General features: G+C 44.4%; 1 protein-coding gene across 3 annotated transcripts in view; it reads right to left on the minus strand.

Moving 5' to 3' along the window:
* Nucleotides 1-22,563, minus strand: part of samd11 (sterile alpha motif domain containing 11) — a 49,622-nt gene extending 27,059 nt beyond the window's left edge. For all 3 annotated transcript variants that reach the window (XM_068598539.1, XM_068598538.1, XM_068598537.1), the window contains exons 1-4: nt 21,864-22,563; nt 20,646-20,737; nt 8,934-9,103; nt 881-990 (exon numbers count right to left, since the gene is read on the minus strand). In XM_068598539.1, coding sequence (XP_068454640.1) covers nt 881-990; nt 8,934-9,103; nt 20,646-20,737; nt 21,864-22,563 — 1,072 coding nt within the window. The remainder of the gene's footprint in view (nt 1-880; nt 991-8,933; nt 9,104-20,645; nt 20,738-21,863) is intronic.
* Nucleotides 22,564-23,055: the final 492 nt, after the last annotated feature.

Here is a 23,055-nt window from a genome sequence, read left to right on the forward strand (position 1 = left end):
CTATTGTTCATTCTATTCTGACTTCAGCGGGTTAAGCGTTGAGAGAAGACGTCGTGATAAACAGGAATGAAATAAGAATAAAAGGGCCTGGATTATCATTTGAGACAAAGTTTATTGTCTTCCACCAAACTCAGAACCTATGTGTGACTCTTACATCAGTTCAAAGCTGTTTCCATACGTATTGATAATATTATAATTTTAAATACACAAATATATGATAATGTATTTGGGTGAAGCACTGTTGCACTCAATTATACCTTGTTCGGATGCAGTACACGACACAGATATATATCTTGAAAATAGGTACAAATAACTGGGTACAGTAGCTTGATTGCTGGATAGAAATATCCATAGAGGCTGTTTTACAAACATATGTCTTTGAACGCGACACAATATCCTCATACAAGATACTTGACAAATAGCTGTGATTAAATACTGTCTGTGTTCTGTCTGTAAGCTGGAAGAAAGGCTCTTAGCATGTGCACACCATGGTTCCTCGACTCATAAGAAACTGGATTAATGGCAAACAAAGCTATTTATTCAGAAGTAATCTAAAACAGGGGGTTTAACAAAAATCCTGGAGTGTGGCAGAGAATGTGGGAAGACCATTAAGTAATCAAATTGAGAGCGACCTCCAGGAATGAGTAATACGCTTATGTTAAATTCCCCCAAATCACACAAATTAGGGTAAATTAAATGGATAATGAAACGTTTACATATGTTACAGAAGATTCAAAGGGGGATATATCATCAGTCTAAATGCAAAGACAGAAATAGATACATTAAAATGAAAAGAAAAAGAAAACATCCTGGCAAACATTTAAACACACACACACACACACACAGACACACACACAGACAGCATCACTGGGGGTCCTACCTGAGTGTCCAGAACTGGTGTTGTGGTCGGAGGCTGACTGGCCCTCGGGCATGCCGTGCTGTCTGGTGTGGTGCAGGTTAGAGATGATTGTAGAGAGGTCACTGTCACGACTGTAAAACACACACACACACACACACACACACACACACACACACACACACACAGAGGAAAAAGAGGATAAACACATTTAAAATCAGCTACGAACAAACTTAATTCCACAACGCAATCCAAACCAGTGTGTGATAAATCAGCAGTGTATAAATTCATACATGCACTATATACCACAAAAATCCTCCGTCCAGACAGTACAGTCTAAACTCTCTAAAATGCATACCTCTAACAGACTCAGCAGCTACAAGTGGCTGTCCTATCAACTGGCTCTCAGATCTGAGGTGTGTAATACACTCTGACAGACTACCGCACCCAGCACTTTTGGGTCTCATCCCTACTCATCTTCCACACTAAGATGTATTAACCAACATATTCACAACTCATAAGTAGGTTAGCTGCTTAAAATCTGATTATGTCTCTTATGGGCCGCCAACTGCTGTTTTAGAGAAAAACGGCAATTGAATAATGTTAAAAGAAAGATGACGAAAAACGTAATATCCATCAATCCTTAAACAGGTCTGACTTACTAATTAGTAATAAAATATGTAAAACACAATGCAATGAATCTGTGTGATATGAAACTGGGCTTATTGTCTTCTTTTCTACTGTAATGACTTCAACAGGAGGCCCTTCACAACAAAACTATTCACAAAAGTCTCTCAAACCCCCTGTCCTGTTCTGCAGGAGGAGGGGTTCCAGATTAGGCCCAAATCTGGTTGGAGCTCCTCTGCTCTTCCAAAGGCTTCCGCAGCTGCCTTTCTTACTTCCCCACACCAATAGACACAAACAGCTTTGTCATGAAGGTATTTCATTTGCCATCTGATTACCATCCTGGTCGCATGAAATGGCAAAATGAAGGGAAACGAGTGCTTGGAGTTTGAGGAGCGTAGCAGCCGTGCAGTACCAGTGTAGTTACAATGTAATAACAAACAGCCTGTGTGGTCGGAGCGGTACAGAGCGAAATAGGTTTTTTGGTAACAGTCTAAATATAATTTACTGTTTACTACATAAAAGAACATCCCAAAGGCCAGATGAACAGGATGACACGATGATACTAAAAACGTGCCGTATATAGACGTCAGTTGGTTGGTATGGGCATCCTCTCGTGTCAGTGGGAATCACGTTTAAAGACTTAACTGGCAACTTTATTGAAAGCAGAATCATCTATGAAGGGGGTCTGGTATGACACAGCAAGCACAGTTTATGGGACAGAAGCGGTGAATGGCTCTTAGCTGCCACCACTATGACGAGGCCACACTGTTTGCGGCTGCTGGATTTGGGTTTTTACAGTCCCATGATTACAGACTCCCGCTGTAATGTCAGGCTGTCGGTTGCCAAGCTGTTTTCCACACGCTAACAGAAAAGATGGAGGAAAACTCGGAGGGCATAATGCTGGCCATGCTGGCTTCACCGGTCACCTTTCAGTCACAGAGAACCGATGACTCAGAAAATGCTCTCAGACAAAACAGTCGCCACCGGTCTCTAAGCGAGTAGACGCTCTATTGGATTGTGACTGTTACAGACTAATGATAGACTTCTTTTTTTAGAGTGTAACTTTCCAAAATTAGTAGCCATCTGTGTCTGAGAGCCAAATGTTTTTTTGGAAAAACAAAATGAGGTGCAGGGCTTAAGAGAAAATGACATGCAGGTGTTTTATTTTAATTTAATTTGAATGTGTTTGAAGTCTAATAATAATGTATCTGCTTCACCAAGTGACAACATAGCACACCGCATAAACAGTGCAGTTCCACACGCTCCACTGTGAGGAACTACAGCCAAATTCATCAACCAGCTGGCTGCGTTATAACACCGCCCTCTGTCCATCATTTAAAGTGATCATGATAATGCCATCCTGAACTTCTCAGAGAGGTGATGGGGTTATTATCCCGTGGCGAAGTAGCCGCTCTAAGCCATGAACGGCGAGCACATTGTTAGTAGGGTAATTAGCACACTTTTCCTGAGCTGTCCCGCCTCGGCTTGGGCTAATGAGGTCCTAGCCCTATCCCTGACCACCTCTGCCCTCCCTCAACCCCTTCCCCCCTTCTCTTTCTGGGCGGAGGCAAGGTCATACTCAAGCACTGGAAGATGAGGAGGGCGGGGGTGGTGGTGTTTAAAACCCAGTCACCTGAGTCAGCGCTCCCTAAGGAGCTCTAGAGCCGAGGTTAGCAGGGAAGGACGAGAGCCTCGGAGAGGATGGAGATGGGTTGGGGTGGGGGGTATAGTGTGGCTGTCGGGCCTGATAGCAAAGAAGGACATGAGCTGCCTTCTTATCGCCCAGGTGCACGACGTAGACAATCATCTCATCCTCAGCTCATCCCTAAACTGGTCAATACCGCACCTCTCATCTCCGGACACAGGACAGACAGACTGACCCAGACACTGGGAAGACTAATATGTGTTAATAACGTCTGCCATACGACTGGTATGCAGTGTTACTGACATGATGCCACAAAGCCTGTATAACTAATCAAATTTCTACCAGGGCTGGCTATCAATTTAACCGACCAGAGTTTAGGTGCTACTACCAAAACAATACATTTTTCATTACCTGACTTTGGGAAAAATAATCATGTTTTAAGCCCTTTTTTATCCGTGGTAAATTTAGTTTGATTAAAGTGAATATGTTTTCTAAAGTTAGGGATTTGACTGCTTGCAGTCAGGAAATTTCGGCTCAAAAATGTCTTTGAATCAGACGCTGCTGGTCTATGAATCTAAAACACACCTATCATTAATAATAGCCCATACAACTCAATATTGAAAACAGTGTTTCTATTTTCTTTTCACGGCAATGGCAAGTAAAATATATAATCGCCAATAATATATAATGCCAAAATAAAACCAATAAAAACTGATTATATGAGTTGTTGGGGCTCTTTCTTTTGTTAAGAAAAGGTTGTGCTCCATCCTACTATTACTGCACTATGAGTTACTTTTCAAAATGGTCCAAACAACGTGAAAAAACTCTTCTCCTGGCAAAGGCTGTCGCCTCAGTATAAAAGCCCAGTCGTGGCCTGCTGTGGCATTGGCACGCGGAGCTGAGGTGGCGGGGCTGGAGGTCACAGTGTGAGCTGGCAGAAGCTGGCAGCCCAGGCACCCTGACGCCATGTCTCACACCACCACTGGGAAAGTGCTGACAGACAGACAGCAGGGATGTGAAGGAGGAGGAGTGGAAGGGGAGAGAGAGAGAGCAAGAGAGACAGAGAAAGGAGAGAGACAGGTCGCAAACACTGTGTAACATCTGGTGCTCGCAGGTTTACTGTGTACCCTCCTCTGCTCTTACGACAACAGCCCGAACACAGAGCCAACTCCAACCTGCACAGTCGGCCCACAGCAACATCCAAAGAGTGCCGAGCCAATATGTAATGTTCAACGACCACAGCAAGGTAAAATATGGACTTGGGCAGAATACTGAGAAAAAGAAGGAATGAGAAAAGTTTGTCTGACGCTCTGAAGGGAAAAATATATATATAATGAAAGTCTTTTATTTAGGAAATGCCTATGCTTCAGGCACGTAAAGCTCAAAGCAGGAATATTGATCTTTTCCGTATAAGTTTTATGTTTTGCCTGATTCCTACAAGCAACGGAAACACAATTGTCATGCTGCTCACAGTTGGATCGAAAGGCAACCCGCAACTGGGAAACCTGCAAGCAGAGGGGGTAATGAATAAATAGAGAAATAGATACATAAATAACTAAGAGTAGCCTGGCTTCACTTGGGCTTCACTTCTCCTTGTTGTTCTTCTGCTGTACAGGCTGACATGAGGTCGATAAGGCAGCCAAGGAAAGAAAAGTACAATATATTAGAATAAGGTAAGTCCGCCATGTTGCATTTAAGTTCCCCTGCACTGAGCCATGCTCACGCTGCTGGTTTAACAGTTGATTTCTCCTGTGGCTCACACTTTAAGAGCTATTATTATTACTTGTATCTTTCTAACTCTGAACCGATTCAAGAAACATTTGGATTAAAAAAGGAAACTATCTGTTGTAGTTACAGTGTGAGGTAATCCTTGTGAGCTTTCAAAGAGCACATTGTTGTACTGTACGAAAGGCTAAAGCTCTTAATATCTTCAGCTGATTTCAACATACTGTATCATGCATAGTAAACACTGTGTTCTTTACATGTGGAAACGATGAACCTCGAGCTTCAAGCCAACGCCAAATCTGAGACTGAATTGCTGGAACGCTGCTGACTTTCATTTTGTGTTCATGATGCCGTTTTGATAGAGCAGCGTTTTGTCTGTTAACTCCCTCTGTGGAAACAACCAACGTTAGCTGCTAGCCAACGCCCAATCAACTACCAAATTGCTGTGACTCTGTTGCCATGGTTGCCCGTGTGTAAACAAAGCCAAAAATTCTTGAAGCGGAAAGCTATAAAACCTCCAAGCGCACTAATTAGTGCTTTAGGGGAGAGACATTTCCAGTAATTTCACACTGTCCGTGACCTCCTACTGGCATAAGGCAATGACACAGTTGTTCAATAAAGCCAGAGGACAGGAAGTCAAACGCAATAGCCGCTAACTCAGCATCACAGCCTTTCTTTCTCTGTGGTTATGGCACAGATTAAGTACAGCGCGCCATTAACTAATGCAAGACGATGCTGCCGCATGAAAATATTTATTTCATACCGATAGGTGGGCTGTAAAGGGAAACTGAAAAAACCATGAGATAGTAAACAGTAAATATCAGATTCATCTTCATGTTTATGAATGCAAGTGTCTGTTTGCTTCTAATATTACGAATCAGCATGAACCTGCAGCAAACACACCATGGTTTTCGCTCAATGAGCAGCAAAGCTCACACTTTCTAAACATTTCACTGAGGTAAAACTGGATAAACACAATCAAGCAGACGACAATTCAAAGCTATAGCCAGGTCTATCAAGATTAAGCCCACAAGGACTTCAACTATAACCTCGCTGCTGAACACAGAGATGCCAATCCAAAATAATGAGATGGATGATAGTAGGTTATGTTGAATTCAGTATGTTGCTTGTTTCAATCAGCTTTCCTCCCTGCTGAGTCGAAGAGCACAAGACAAGATGGCCCTTATATGTGAAGGCCCAGAGTTCACCATTGATAGTCCGTCTATGTTGTTTCTTTTGGAGAAGGAAACATTTGCATGATGTAAGTGATGAATCAGCAAACTTTAGATACTGCTTTTGCTGGTTTTGGTGAATGTTGATTTTGGGTACAGTGTTTTTTTTTCTTTCTTTCTACAAGGCAAAAGCTGAAAGTCAGACGTCAACGGGTGTAACTTATAAAATCCACGTTGGTTGCCGGGTAATTACCCAGACGCTCAGTCAGCACTTTTCAATCAAAGCCTTGTTATCTACGGCCAGCTGAAACAAACTCTAAGGTGGTGTTTTGCCCTTGAGTACGAAGCCATGAAAAGTTATCGGTATGAAATATTTAGTCCCCTAATCTATAAATCAGTGTTAACAAAAGTCAGATGCAAACAATCTGCAGCACCGATTACAAGGCAATACACCAAAGGTGATAACAAAAGTAGAGTTGGTTTCTACCTTTCAGTTGTTGTGCTTTGCAGGCGCCACATTAGACTTTGGTGCTAACACCCCAAGGAGCTTCAGTATGGAGCTTATTGTGATAACGATTATTTGGTTGGCTCTGTGATTTGGCAGCATTTCAGTCTCGACATGTCTCTGTGTGCTTATTGAGCAGGACAAGCGCAGATCCGTGGAGCACCAAGTAAACTAATTGTCTGTAAAGCCGGCGAATATTAACGTTAATCTGGTTAAAAGAAGGTGCACCGGTGTATAATGAACTTGAGAGGACGTCCGGGTGAGAACGATGAGCCATGAAAGCAGCACTTGTTGACACTGACAGACAAATCCTCTTCATGCAAAACCAGCCACATGAACTAACCAAATAACCTCCTCTATAAACAACATTACGTATCTTTATATGTGGAAAGTCTGAAGTCTCTCTAAATTTAATGCCACCTTAGGTTAATTTGCTGCATGAAGCATGATGTAAAAACATTTGGATAAATAATTGCCATGTAGATTAAAGTGCAGTAGTAACGCTGTGCTGCCACCAGCGTTGATGATGTGTGGATGAGACAGCACAGAGACGCTCACACATGTATACAGAAGCCCTGTATTTTTCACATCCATTGGCCAAATCCAATTTGTTAAGACCCTTCTACGACTCACTTACGAAGCTGCGGTCAATAGAAATCACATTTCCGTGATTGGACATCCCATTATCCCGTTCGTCCAGACCCGCGCTGGGGGATAAAGCAGGGCTGAGACGGATGCTCAGGACAGACCGGAGCTGCGGCTCCAGCGAGTCCGTCGCCTTTCAAAGGGTAAAAGCCTGACATATTAGTCATAAGTGTTCTTTAAATTCATTATCATCTTAACACGCCAGCGGCACAAGTGTCAGGGGGAGGGGAAGCCCTCTTAAATGAGGTTAGCGGATCCATTTAAAGCTTCACAGTTGCTGTGCTGTCCGCCGTGTCACACGCAAGTCTCAAGACATAAAAAAAAAACATCCCCTCCTGTAATGAGGTTGCACAAGCTGCTTATAATGCAGCTGGGGACTTTCTGAGGTTAATCAATGAACAGCTTCTGCATTATATCCGTCCATGGTCGGCCATGTACATACCAAGTTATTGAAAATGCCTTATTTATGTCACTTAAAATGGATCAAAGTAATGATTGTAAAAAGAGCAATTAAAACAATTTCATTCCCATCTTTTTCAGTTTGTAACAACGCAAATTGTTTGTCATCAGTGAAAGGGAGCGCTGTCCTTTAAAACTATTTGATTCATTGTAATGTGGTGACCTCACTGTGACCCCGCATACGTGAAATTGCAAGTGTGACGATATGAACATAATTACTCACTTGAATCCAGGCTTTTAGTAAATGCAGTTCACATTTTTGTGACAAATCCAATTTACTACAACTCCTAAGCACTCTTTATCCATTTTGACGATTTGTCCAACAGAAATTTACTCATCCATATTAAAATGCGATGTTTGGTTCCACAAATAAACCACTGTCATTTTTTTAAACATTTGTGGTGTTATTATGGTTTGACGCCAGCTAGTTCTCAAAAATAACAACGGCAACACCGACACAAAACAGACATTCCTGTCAAGGATTTTGCTTCCCTTCTGATTTGATTAAAATAACAACACGACTATCGCGTTGTAACGGATGAGGATACGGCGACTGACCGGCATGTTTTTGAGGCAGCATAAACTACTTCCTCTCTTAATCTAAGTCTGCCACGCCGAGTCTGTTCGTGTTTTTGACTCAAAATGTCAATCGTGCCGCACAATGCATATCACAATGAACATGGATTCCAAAGCTTTCATCACCATTTCAAAACATTCTTGAATAACGTTCTGGAAAAAAAATGCAATAACGTGACATGAAAACGCAACAGCAATGCCTTCTGAATGTTTCATATCAAACGCTCTGTGATCTAACCGCTCACAAGCACAGCATGGGATGCAAGGAAGTAGACACTGTGACTCAGGTGACTCAGTCTTTCAATATCAAGTCAAGACAGATACACTGAGACTTGGCAGGATCCATAAAACGCAATTCAACAAACCAATTAACACATTCAACATTGGAGGACGCATCCTTCCATAAGAAATCCAACAGCAAAAGCTGTAAGTTTATTTTTGTGTTCTGTGTCTGTTCATCTCAAAATGAGTCCATAACACCTCTAAATTATCCTGAACTCTTTTTTTAGTGTCAAAAAATAAAGAAAAGCAAACAAAAATATAAGGATCAATATTCATATTATTGCTTTGGTAACACTGTTTTCATAAAACGTATTTGCCAGGAAAGCCACATTGTGTATTGTATTGCATGTAAAAGGTATCTGGGATAAGGATGACATGAGACTCAAACATCCAACACGCTTGGGCTGTCCTTCACGGCCACAGACGTCACAGGTGCCTCACCTCTTTCTCATGATACTGTAATGCAACTCGTCCTCTTGTTTGATGTGGGCATGATCTCCACTGGCTCGTTCGCTGCCTTCACTGTCGTCACTGCTGAAGGCCAGCTCCTTCTTGGGCACCCGGTTAGGGGGGAGGGGGATGGTACGTTTCTCAGCCAAGCGTCCGCGGTTCTGCACAAAGAAAAAGGAGACTTTAGCGACAGGATTCAGGATAGAGGACAGCGTGGCAAATTGTTGAATGCATTTTCTTAATTTGTTTGGCATTTTTGTGGTTCTGACCACTTGCAAGGGCCTTTGTTTCTATTGCTGCACATGGAGTGAGAATTCTCTCCGAAAATGCAAGACTGCCTGGATCTTCCTTTTACTTTGCAAAATTTACCCAATATTTTTTGTAGTGTTATCCTGCTTACTTAAAAAAAAAAACATTAATCAGTAATGTTAAAACAGTTGCCATGGTCGTGGAAAGATTGTGAAGTAGCTCTCAAGATTGCAATTTCATAAAAAAAAATATGTATCACACATTGAGTCAGATGTAACACGTAACACTTCCTGCTAAGATCAAACACACATGAAAACCAGTTAACAAGTGAGCAAAGAAGTCTAGAGAGTTAGCTTTAAGTGATTGATAAATAACACAAAGGACAAAGCATCTGCGTCCAGCATCTGCCACTCCAAGTGATACAATTAGGATGCAAAACTTGACCAAACTGACCCTAACAGTTCAACTGTATGAAGATAAACTACTGTAACAACATATACTTTTATTAGTATATTAGTGGTAAATAACATCCAGTTCTCAATCGGTTCAATTCACATTTGTAACGTGAGATGTAAGAGCTACTCTTAAATCCTGGCCCTGAGGTCAACTGGGGGGGATATCTGCATTAACAGAGAAGCTTCCTTTTGAAACAAGTTGTTTCTTGCAACAGCACCAAACATAGAAGTCCCATTTGGCATACTTTTACTCTAAAACCAAACTGATGGGGAGAACAGTTGGGTGTTGGTGGTGGTTGGTTGATTTTGCTCCAAAGCTGCCAGAAGAAGGCTGAGAACCGAAAGGATAAAGAGAGCGGCCCTAGGGGCATTAGGAAGTGAAGCTGAGCGACCTTTAATGTGACCTGAAGAGGTCACTGCAGATTAACATGGTCCTATCACCGAGAGAAGATAGGAGCGGAAGAGAGGAGTGGAGAAGGAAGATGGAGAAACTAGAAGAGATTGAACCAGGGAAGGAAACTGGAGCAAGGGAAGAATAGGCTGAGGAGAAAAGTTGACAGAAAGGGGAGGACCAAGTAGATGTGGATTCGTACAGGTGAGAAAAGGTGAGAAAAAAATACAGGAATGAAATCAAAACATGTGAGAGAAAAAGCTCCACAGAAGAAAGGTCTGTCCGGTGTCGAGTGGACTTGGATTTGAAACTATATCCCCCCTCTCTCTCTCTCTCTCTCTCTCTCTCTCTCTCTGTGCTTACATCTCTACTCTTCCTCCCGAACGCCTTTAAGCCCTCCAGCTATCCCTTCCACCACACGCAAGCCCGCTCTCCACCACTCCTCCCCACTCCCTCCTTCCCTCACTCCTTCCATCCCAGGAAGCGCTGCAGCATGAGTGGCAGGCGGGGGCAGGAGGAGGGATTTGGGGGCTCCTAGCCAAGAGGCAAACAGGTGCAGCCCCTCTGGAGTCTCTCAAATGGCAGACATTAAAAAGAGTTGGGGGGGGTGGAAGACAGAGAAAGATGAAAACATCCCTTAGGATGAGCAGGCCACAGAGTTTTGCACATTTCTCTCCTTTCTCCTTTTTTTATCGTGCTTTGCCAGAAAAGAGGGTTTTTCCTGCTTCTTCTTTCCTGTCGAAGCTTTCTACAAGTTCTGCTCCAATGTTTGAGGACAGTGGATGACTTTCTGATACTTCTGCTACTTTCACACAAGGCCTCGCTGTAGGAAGTGAGTTCTGGGGCCCCAACCGGGCACATTAAAGGGAGGGAACAGGAGCGTGACATCACATCAGAACAACACTTTTACACTGATGCAGTTTCATCTGTCAGACACACACGTCTGTTAAATACAAATGCTCCTCCTCCAAGTGCAAGTCTCTTCACTGTTGTCTTCCCATCGTTGGGGAAAACATAGAATCGCACATGCACACTACCCTCAACAATTACACACACACACACACACAGAGATTCGCATGTACACTCTCTCACACACACACACACACACCTGTTCCTGTTCCTTAGAATTCCCCTTCAAACTAAAGCAGGGGGTTTTACTTGGAGCATGCCAGCAAAATAGTGTATACAAGAATAGTTGGTCTAAGACCAGTCGTGACTGAGGCTGTGTGAGTGTGTATGAGCGTGTAGACAACCACCCACATGGCCGTGACGTACCCAGGCTGACAGCCCCCCTCCCTACCTCTTCCTCTCCTCCACTCCACCCCCCTTCCTCCCTCTTCTCTCCTCCCGGAAAGCCCCGATCCTTTCTTTAGTGGCACTGACGCAGAACTGGGGGTGAGCTCCCACTGCTTCCGGCAACACTTCCGCAGCACGGGGGAGGGCTCTCCGAAACAAAACACGAAGCAAAACACACCCCTGGCAGCCCACGTACGGCGCTCAAAGGAAGGGCGCCTGAACGTTCAGGCACGTACGAGCACGCACAAACACGCAAGCATGTGCACAGAGCTGAGACAACCTTACTGCGTGTGGTCAACCTCCTTTCAGCCATGGAAAAAAGTCTCTCATAAAAGTCCCACTAAAAGCACTTCTATGAATATCACCTCCCACGCTTTCTGTCAGTCTGGCAGCCAAGAAATATATCTGGCCTTCACATTTACACCAAAAAAGACACGCATACATACAGATGCGCATGCAGAGGGACACTCTGACCAACTTTTTACACAATCTAGACAATTGAAATGGTCGTATCAGTAGGAAGACACGAAAAACATTCAGAGACACTTCCCAACATATATTCATATAACACACACATCAACCAATAGATACTGTATGTTCTGGAAATAACACTACAAGCTGAACTTGATAACAACACTTGAATTACTATTACAAGTTGAACAGCCTACCATGCTGAATGGCACTGAACGCTATTTGAGGTGGACCTTGTGAAGTACTGGGTACACTGTGATCTGGGAAATCTTGATAAATGTCGAGAAGTGAAATGTAGCCCACTTCAATCCGGTCTTTCAAGGGACAGAACATATGATCTGCATACATTCTCTGGAGTATATAGCTCTCATATTTCAAATCAAAGCAATCTGGTGATTAACTATGCCGAGCAATGTGTTTTAACAGCCACGTAGGCTCCTCTAAGTCATTTGGGTGGCGTAATTAATTGATGAATTTATGGCATGGTTTTGGTTATAAAAGCAGCAAAATTATCTTGTCCTGAAAAACAATAGAGGCTACTATCACAGCTACCATCGCCCAGCAAAGGCGTTAAATTCAAGCAGGAATTATAAGGCAATACAGCGTTTTCTCTCTAAATTTATTTCAGACTTTTAAATGAGCTCTTGGTGGAAAAAGAGGACTAATAAGTGTTTTTTTTTTTCTTTCTCCTTGCGTTTTTCCCTGAAAGGTGCAGTGCCCTGCCGCTGGCTCCAACTAGCATTAGCGAGCGCACACCCACACACACACGAACGCACACGCGCACGCACACACACACACACACACACACACACACACACACACACACACAGCGGTAGCCGCCCGTGACATTCCTGCAGCTGCGGCGCTCTCTCTCCCTCGCACGCGCCCCCCCAGCAATCTCCCTGGGGGACGAATGCCTAATGAGTCACGCGCCTGTCTGCCGTTACCTCGCAGCGTGTGTGCGTGTGTGTGTGTGTGTGTGTGTGTGTGTGTGTGTGTGTGTGTGTGTGTGTGTGTGTGTGTGTAGGCGGGATGGCGGGCCGACTTGGCGCGAGCAGGAGGGGAAAGGGGGAGGGGGAATGAGGAGACGACAGAGAAGGAGCGAGGAAAAAAAATGAGCGTGAGGAGGGGGGATGTGTGTGGGGTGGAGGGGATGAAGCAGTCATTACCGTGCTCACATAACAAGGCCAAAACAATTTGCCTGCTATGTGTTTGTGTGAGGCTGAGATCAAGTTCTTCACCAAACTCAATTTCTTACGTTGCTTGGCCTCACCTCCTCATCTCTGACTCACACGTCCTGACATTTTCACAGGTGCATGCATAAGAGGCGATTAGCTACTATTTGTCAGCTTTCGTCGAATTGAGATCGCTCAGTATGCAAACCTAATTACTGTTGATAATCAGGTTAAAGTAATAGTTTAATTAAAGTGTTTACATGGTTCGTAGTAACCAGATTCCCCCAATAACCTAATAAGAAAGTTAATATGATGTGGTCCTTGAAAGGAAGGATAATGTCTACGGATTTGTAGTCGCCGGTAGAAAAAAAAACTCTTATTAGTGCCACAAAACAAGAAGGATGAGAGATGGGGTTGGTTGTGTTTATAGTTTTTGCTTTGATTAATTTACCATGCACTTTAATACAATCTCTTTTTGAGATAGTTGTGACCTGAGAGCCGTTTTTGCTGTCGTCCCAAAATAATTTAGCAGTTTTCTTTTTCTTCGCCATGACAATGTTTGTTTAGAGAAACAGCCATTTGCATCCACTGCACTTTATGACCTTTCTGGTGCATGTTCAGAATAAAAACACTGAACAAAATCAGAAGAAAAAAAAGCACACTCTGCTGTGCAGGCCACACAAAAAAAAATGGCGAGTCTAATCTGGTTATAATCAAATTATTAGTGTGCACCAAAACAAACTTATTGCAAAATCTGCCAGAACAGCAAATATCAAGAACGGCTGTGAATAAATTGCAGCTACGTAATTAGAAACATGTTGATCTCTTCTCTCATATCTTCTCTCATATAATGCTCATATAGACAGTTCTATTTACAAGAGGTATAGGATTAGACCCCTACACATTAAATAAAGTCCTATTACTAGTAATCATTTTTTGCAAAGGCAGAATACACAAGCATACAATAATTCCTGTGACACTTCTCACTGCATTGTGACACATTTTGCAAGTTCAAAGAAAAGATGACAGTGTCTTCTCAAAACATTTGTGACAGGCTATATAAACCAACATGAACATTTTTGTCAACAGGTTTAACTCAAAAGCTGAAATTTTTAATTGTGTATGGAAAGCGTCTCCAGCCATGTTACTCTACCATCCAGACGGCTACATTTAAGATCTATAACTAAAACACACGACAGGGGGCTTGGCTTTATATTTTTCGTCAACTCTTTTAAATTCTTAATCAAATTGTGGTTAGAGGAAGTCCTGTAGACGTAGACGTGTCTCTCAGTTGAGATGTTGGGATATTAAAGTAGTGGCTCCACATGCTGCATAATGTGCATCATTCCATTCATATTCCACAAAGAACATTAAAAATGCTACTTCTACACATTTGCCTTGAGATTAAGCATGAAGATTATCAAATGGCAAATGTAATCTGATTCAGGATAGCTGTGTGTGTGCGTGTGTGTGTGTGTGTGTGTGTGTGTGTGTGTGTGTGTGTGTGTGTGTGTGTGTGTGTGTGTGTGTGTGTGGTTTATGTACAGACTTTAGGCAACACTTGGTTGTTCAAGGCCATGTGAGAGAAAGAGAAAAAAAAAGTGAGAAAGCACTGTAGGGCGGACAGGCATGCGACCGAGTCTCCCCTCCCCGCACACACACACACTCGCACACACACACACAGACACACTCACAGATACACGCACACACACTCATGCTCTCCTGCACCCTCGGCCCCCACGCGCTGAGCCGAGCGGGCAGTTGCAGCCCAGTGGAGCGGCACAGGGCAAGGGGGGAGGGATGGGTAAGCATTGGGGGAGGGGGAGAGGTGCACAGAGGGCGAGAGGCGGCGAAGAAGAGGAGGAGGGGGGGCTGCTCGGGCGGCGCTGGGAGGTCAGTGGCGGTGCAGTCAAGCGTGCCAGCACGCCTCTGTCTCTCCCATTTCCCTCTTGTTTCTTCCTCTCCGTCCTCCTCCCTTCTTCTCTGCGTGTTTGGGTAGGCCCACCGAGGCCTCCGCAGGGGGCTTTACGGACAGGTAACGACTGAGCCTCTCTCTCCCCCGGACAAGCGCAGGAGGAGCGGGGGCGAGCGTCTGAGGTTGCAGTTGCTAAATTCAACTGATGTTTTCGCTTGTGTTGGTCACAACAAGTATCCTGACAATTATTAGAATGTCATGTGAAGATCAACCAACTTGAAATAGTTTAATTTAATACACTGCCACGTATGTTGAGGTAAGGTACACATCTTCAACGTCTCAGGGCTCGATCTATGAAATAAAAGGTATACACAATTTTAATGATGAGCATAAATTATGCTCATCATTTATGCTAGCATTATAACATGTAGGGTTTATGAGTCTTTAATCTTTCTCATGCTGACTTTTTACATTAGTATTAAACAAAAATAAACCCAAAAATGTGAAAGCTAAATAGTTTTCGCTTGATCTTGAATACATCCAGAATGTGATGATCAAGAAATTCCCATCACTGATAAACTAGTTAGGAGTCTTCTGATGGATGGATGAGTAAAGCTATGACGAGACATTACTGTCTGCAAAGGCCTGATGTGACAGAACGAGTATGCAATTATCAGATGAAAATCAGATGCCACACAAACACACAAACACACAAACACACTTCTGTACGCACACACAGATGTTGGGAGGAGGAGTTTCAGAAATATCGCTGTTGGCTTTGTTGTGATAAACTGCAATAACTGATAGACAGATGCTCCAACTTATTTCACCTGCCTGTTAACAGGGTCCGCATCCAAACACACACACACACACACACACACACACACACACACACACACACACACACGCACACACACATCCGGTCATTCAGTGAGCAACACTTTAAAAAGCTCACACATAGCACGTACACACACACTCAAACACATACACACTCAGCTCGGACATCTTGCTGTTGTGCACACTAGCGGCCTATTTGCTAAATTAAACTGTTTATTTTAAAAGTTATTCAAAGATGGAAAGACAACAAGAGTTTTTGCAAGAGTGTGTGTACGACTGTTACTTGTGTGAAACATATTTCAATTTGTATTGATCTCTATAAGCAACATTAAGACTGACAACGCACATATTATTAGAGTCTTACTTAATCTCTAATGTGCCCCGACACACACGACCATCAACACACACGACCATCAACACACTGCGACCATCAACACACACGACCATCAACACACTGCGACCATCAACACACACGACCATCAACACACATGACCATCAACACACTGCGACCATCAACACACACGACCATCAACACACTGCGACCATCAACACACACGACCATCAACACACATGACCATCAACACACTGCGACCATCAACACACTGCGACCATCAACACACTGCGACCATCAACACACACGACCATCAACACACTGCGACCATCAACACACACGACCATCAACACACACGACCATCAACACACACGACCGTCAACACACACGACCGTCAACACGCCGACCATTAACACACACGACCATCAACACACACGACCAGCAACACACACGACAATCAACACACACGACCATCAACACTCTGCGACCATCAACACACACGACCATCAACACACACAACCATCAACACGCTGCGACCATCAACACACACGACCATCAACACGCTGCGACCATCAACACACACAACCATCAACACGCTGCGACCATCAACACACACGACCGTCAACACACACGACCATCAACACGCTGCGACCATCAACACACACAACCATCAACACGCTGCGACCATCAACACACACGACCATCAACACGCTGCGACCATCAACACACTGCGGCCATCAACACACTGCGACCATCAACGCGCTGCGGCCATCAACACACTGCGACCATCAACACACACGACCATCAACACACACGACCATCAACACACTGCGACCATCAACACACACAACCATCAACACACACAACCATCAACACACACGACCATCAACACGCTGCAACCATCAACACGCTGCGACCATCAACACGCTGCGACCATCAACACACACGACCATCAACACACACGACCATCAACACGCTGCGACCATCAACACACTGCGACCATCAACACGCTGCGACCATCAACACACACAACCATCAACACACACGACCATCAACACGCTGCGACCATCAACACGCTGCGACCATCAACACACACGACCATCAACACCCACGACCATCAACACTCTGCGACCATCAACACGCTGCGACCATCAACACACACGACCATCAACACACACGAGCATCAACACGCTGCGACCATCAACACACACGACCATCAACACACACGAGCATCAACACGCTGCGACCATCAACACGCTGCGACCATCAACACGCTGCGACCATCAACACACACGACCATCAACACTCTGCGACCATCAACACACATGACCATCAACACGCTGCGACCATCAACACACACGACCATCAACACCCACGACCATCAACACTCTGCGACCATCAACACGCTGCGACCATCAACACACACGACCATCAACACACACGAGCATCAACACGCTGCGACCATCAACACGCTGCGACCATCAACACACACGACCATCAACACTCTGCGACCATCAACACACACGACCATCAACACACACAACCATCAACACGCTGCGACCATCAACACACACGACCATCAACACTCTGCGACCATCAACACACACAACCATCAACACGCTGCGACCATCAACACACACGACCATCAACACACACGACCATCAACACACTGCGACCGCACTTCAAAACACTTCCGAGCCAATGACCGATTCCGGTGTTACCATAGCAACATAACCTCAGCAACACACATGTGAGCACAAATACACAACACGTAAAACAGAAGCGGTGTTCAGTAGGTAGTTGATCTATGACGACAACCCCACACTACAACCCAACTAATACTTCACTCAATATGTTCCACTTTAATTTTAATTGTCTTTTCCCCATTAACACTACTGGAAGTGGCGTTATGAAAATGAAATGAGATAGAATATACATTTGAGCAAAATTTGTGTATGTTTCTGTGTGTGTGTGTGTGTGTCTGGATGTGTGTGTGTATTTAATTCCACTTTGCAAGAGGAGCCCTTGATTGAAAGAGGTCTTTACGAGCCGGAGGAGGGGAGTGTAATTTCCTCCCGGCCTCCGCCAGTTCCGCTGAAATAACAGAGCAGAGGAAGCCCAGCTCTCCCGGGAGGAGACTCACGCACGAACACACACATGCGCACACAGCAAGCAGGCAAGTGAAGCCAACCATCGCAGGCGAACAAAAAAAAAAAATCACAGACATGCACGCATTGAGACCGAGATACAAACCAACACATAAGTATGAACAGACAAAAATACGAACAAACAGAGCTAAGACAAAAGATGTGCATCCATTATTTATAGTATTATACATGCAAAAGAATGACCTGCAGTTCAAAACACACAAAATGAGCAACATCTAACAATTCCAACGGGTAACTTTTACACAACATGCTTAATAGAAAGCTAACACATCTCCAACGGTGGAGGCTTCAACATATTTGAATTCTACACTGTTGGGTATGGCAACAGTTGTGTTGTCATAAACAGCTTGTGCACGGGCCGACGCAGCATATTAACTTCCATGAGCTCTGAGCAGGCAGGTGAAAAGTCTTCCCACCAGCTGCTACACTTTTTTTTATGATCGCTTGCCTCATGCCCATAGCGAAACAAGATCACTCAAAGTTCAGCCATCAAACTTTCAAAATCAATGACTGCATGAGGTAATTTGTGTGAGGAAGTAGGCCTTTAGTGTGTAGTGAGGGAGTGAGTGAGTGAGTGAATAGTGTGTTGGTGTGTAGCGAGAGAGAGAGAGAGAGAGAGAGAGAGAGAGAGAGAGAGAGAGAGAGAGAGAGAGAGAGTTCTGGCTGCCATGGCCTGAGGGGAGTCAGGGGGAGAGAGAGGGAGACGCCAGTACAGGCCACACAATCCCCTCTGCCCTCCCTCCTCCGCCTAACCCTCACCGCCTCGCACGGAGCTGCCAGCATACTTAGCCAGGGTGTATACGTGTGTGTGTGTGTGTGTGTGTGTGTGTGTGTGTGTGTGTGTGTATGTGTGTGTGTGTGTTTGTGTGATGTCAAGTGTCATGGTGGTATTCAACTTGGTGGGTTAGACTTCAGGCACCACATGCGGAAAGGAAGAGAGGGCTGCTACAACGACAACAACAACAACAACAACAACAACAACCACGAAGCTCTCATACGCCTGCATACGTCAACAACAAAGTTTTACAGCTGTAATTGAAGTGCAACGGCACAAGCCCGAGCAAGCCAAACCCCAATCACGCTGATGTCTGCGATGAGCCTGAACATTAGCTCACATGGCTCAAATCCTTCAGTAAAAATGAAGACATGTACATTTCTACTGTCTGTTTTCGAATTTCTTTGAACTGAACCCTATGTGTCAGGGTACAGGTCTTCATCTATGGCTTTGAAAAATGTCACCAGTTTACCTGTATCACTCAAACACCTCCGGCTTATCTAAACCGCCTTCGCCTTGCGTGCCTCGCCCACAATAATCAGCAGTAGCCACGCTCAGTAGCTCGCTAAGCCTCTTACACCCTTCCCTCAAGATTAGTGCTTGGGAGCGACGACAGATGCGCTCCGTGGTGATAAAAACACACACACACACGTAAAGACACACACACACACACTCACAACTCGCACCTGTGTGAACAGATTTGGCGGCGGTGAGCCGGCAGTGTGCTTGCTCAAAGCTGACACACAAACACACAGAGCAGCGATGCTGTAATCGTGACACACCTGCAAGGCCTCAAGGTTTGGCATTGTGCCCCCGGCCTGAGCCCTAAGGGACGCACTAGGCAAACAAAAGTTCAGCAGCCAGGTGAGGAAACAGATGCAATGGGACAGAGGAGCCCGACCAACAACACCTAACGTCAAACAGCCACATTGGGCAGTTCAATGCCTCTAAATCAAAAAGGCTGTTTGATACTCAGCATCGGTGAAAGGCTGAAAGTGGATTTGATATTCATGCTGAGAAGAATTACCATCAAAGTTGACATGTGTGCCTGTAGGGTCTTCATCACCAAGGTTACAGACAAAGACAATGCTCCAATATACACTCATCCACTGTTTTGTGTAAAGCTGGGACACAACACAAATGTGTCAGTGAAATATTAGCATGCTTTTACTCAAGCAGAATTAATCTAAATTTAAAGAATACTATCGATAATCCCTTTTTGAGAAAAAAAGTACAGTATAGGATAAAAAATACCTTTAAGGCAATGTTGGTATAACTTAAAATGACAGCTAGGCAAGCACAAGCATTCATCACCAGCAAGTCAAAATAATTAAAAACATTTGTAGCTATAAAACACTAATGTTGGGCTTTACCACAATAATGCTTCTTTTCACACATATTTTCGATATCTTCCAGCTCTGTGTGCATGCATTGTGCCCTTTGACAAGTTACAACTTTCACTGATGGGGCAAATTCTTATACCACTATGAACTATTCAGGATATTTTATTCCTTATGTTATATGTATTGAATATCCACAGCAGAGAACTTGTCCTCAAGTCAAACTAAAACTTTCCTTGTAGCAACATATTGACTTTACAAGTAGAGACAGACAGTGAAACACCAAGACAATGTTCTTACCACTGGAGATGAAATTCGACAACCAGGACAATCACAGATCGGAGGGTGCACCTGTAAGATTCCTTTGGACATAAGAGTCTTGAGACTTTTCCCTGGAAGAACAAACAAACAAGTGAAACGCTTTAGTAAATACCAACCATATTGTCCAGCCAGTAAACTCATCTCCTCCATGACACAGCATGTAAAAAAGGTATTAGCAACTTGCTTGAGAATGGGCCCTTTTCTTCATCCCACCCTCTCAGGACTCAAGGTTTTCAAGACCAATCTGGTCAAAAATCATCCAATCAACACAGCGTGTACTCTGGAGGAGTCAGTCCCTGCAGACAACTTAACTTATCTCTACTTTTCTGCCAAAAAGTTGAATTCTATCAAAGGTCACGTGTTGTGAGCCAGAGAGACAGCAGCCTACTGTCATCTGTCTATAGCAATCGGTATATTAAACTATTAGGCTACCATTTTTGACCTGGGGGCGACACCCTCCCCCAATACATCCTAACGCGTGTCAGTTCTGCCTGAGTAACCTTGTGTGTGTGCGTTGGTTTGTGTGGAGAGGGGGTGCGCGCACCATGCGGAATTATTGTTTAAAAATACTATGCTGAAAATGCCCACATAAAAATACCGGAACAGTATCCCTGCATTTATGACATCAAGGTTATTGTACCGGAAAAGCCGATTCCTACAAAACCTGTCTGTGGATGAAATCAGCTGTACAATTAGTAGCCTAATATTTAGTTGAAAATGTAATTGTTTGCAAAAACATCCCACGTAACTGTGGCGTTGAGTGGACAAACAACGCACTAATTTAAAAATTAAGCCAATCTCGAACCTAGCATGCGATGCGTTAAGGTGCAGCTGCACTTAACGGAACGATTCAACCCATAATGAGGAAAAACATATTTTAACTCTCACGCATTGACTTATCTATGTCTAACTTTTCACCTCAGTCCCAGTGCAGCCCACTCCAAAATGCCCGGTTTGGTGTATGGTCGCAGCCCAAACTCTGTGTCAAAGCCTCGCAGGGTATGTGGAGGATATGCGCCTTTTTTTCATCTGTCTCCTTACGCACCGACTGCTGTAACCCTTTCACTCCAAAACTCAACACCGAACCACGAGACCCAACTTTGTACCCAGAATAAGCGGCGTCTAAAAAGTGTTAAATTGATGGCGAGGTGTCCATCTCTGCCAACGAACCGTGAGGACAGTGAAGGTTATTCTTACCTTTGTGTCTAATACTGCGTTTCCAATCTTTGGCAGTCTCTCGTCCACTGACAAACTGGAACTCGTTGGGGGTAAGCCACTCGCCCCTGTATTTAATCGAGGGTCCCTTACTACCTTGACACAATTTATTGATATAAAGCAAAGCCTTGTTTTCCCCACACTCCACCTCGATGCACGGCTCCCCGTTGTCGAAGAAGGGCTGAAAGTCGGGGATGGAGGAGAACCTCTCCAGCATTAAGTCGTCCGTGTGATGGTGGAGGTGCTGGTGATGCAGCGCCGAGTCGTGGAGCCCCAAATACGCGCGGTGATGGGCGAAAATATGGTCGTAGGGCGGCGGATGCGGGGTCACCACGGGGATAGCGGCGGCATTTAAAGGGGCCAAGTATTCGGACTGGTTGAACGCGGTCAATGCCATGTCGTCTCCATCCAGCCTCTCCTTTTTGATAGCAGGCATGTTAGTGGGAGCCGAGCGCCGGTAACAAGTGAAAAGCTGCTCGCCCGATCCAACTTCAGCGTCCTCTCCGTCTGTGAGTTGGGCTGAGCCAGACTTGGAGACGCGCCGCTTGGTTTTACGCAGAGCCCCCGTGTCGCCGTGAGACAGCGGTCTGCTGAAGTTGCCGGATAGATTCCCATTCAGTAGTTTCCAGCTCGCAGCGGCAGCGGCGCTCTCCGCCAGCCTCACAGCTTCTACCTCCCACATTTAATCACACTCGGTCTGTTAATACCTGACATGGTGAGCCCTGAGCCCCGGACATTATGTTACCTATGGTGACCATTACCCGGCGCAGCTACGCGTCGTGTCTCTTATTTCCTTGCCTTTGGGGAAATTAGAAGTAGCACGGTGGGGTTTTTTTTTTTTTTTAAATATTCACCGAGTAGATGCACATTTTTTAATCGTCTGTGCAGTCTTAGAAAACAACGCACATGGATTCAGTTATGTGGAGTTTCCACGTGGTCAAGACACAAATCCACATGCAATGAAGACAATGAACCATAAGCTGATATTAGTACATTTCTTCTGTTACTAAAAACAATGTGGCATATGGCATTAATCAGACCCACAAGCCAAACATACCAGGCTTAATATTCGTGAGGAGTATTTGCGCTGCATTAATACAGTCGAAAGTTTTAAAAGAGTTGTTTTTAACCCCTGTGTATGTCGTTGAAGTCACGCTGAAGTTCACAGACCCAG

The sequence above is a fragment of the Clinocottus analis genome, unplaced genomic scaffold, assembly GCF_023055335.1.
Source record: "Clinocottus analis isolate CAN_PGR_092001 unplaced genomic scaffold, fCliAna1.0.p SCAF_4, whole genome shotgun sequence".
In the NCBI taxonomy this organism is placed as follows: Eukaryota; Metazoa; Chordata; class Actinopteri; order Perciformes; family Cottidae; genus Clinocottus; species Clinocottus analis.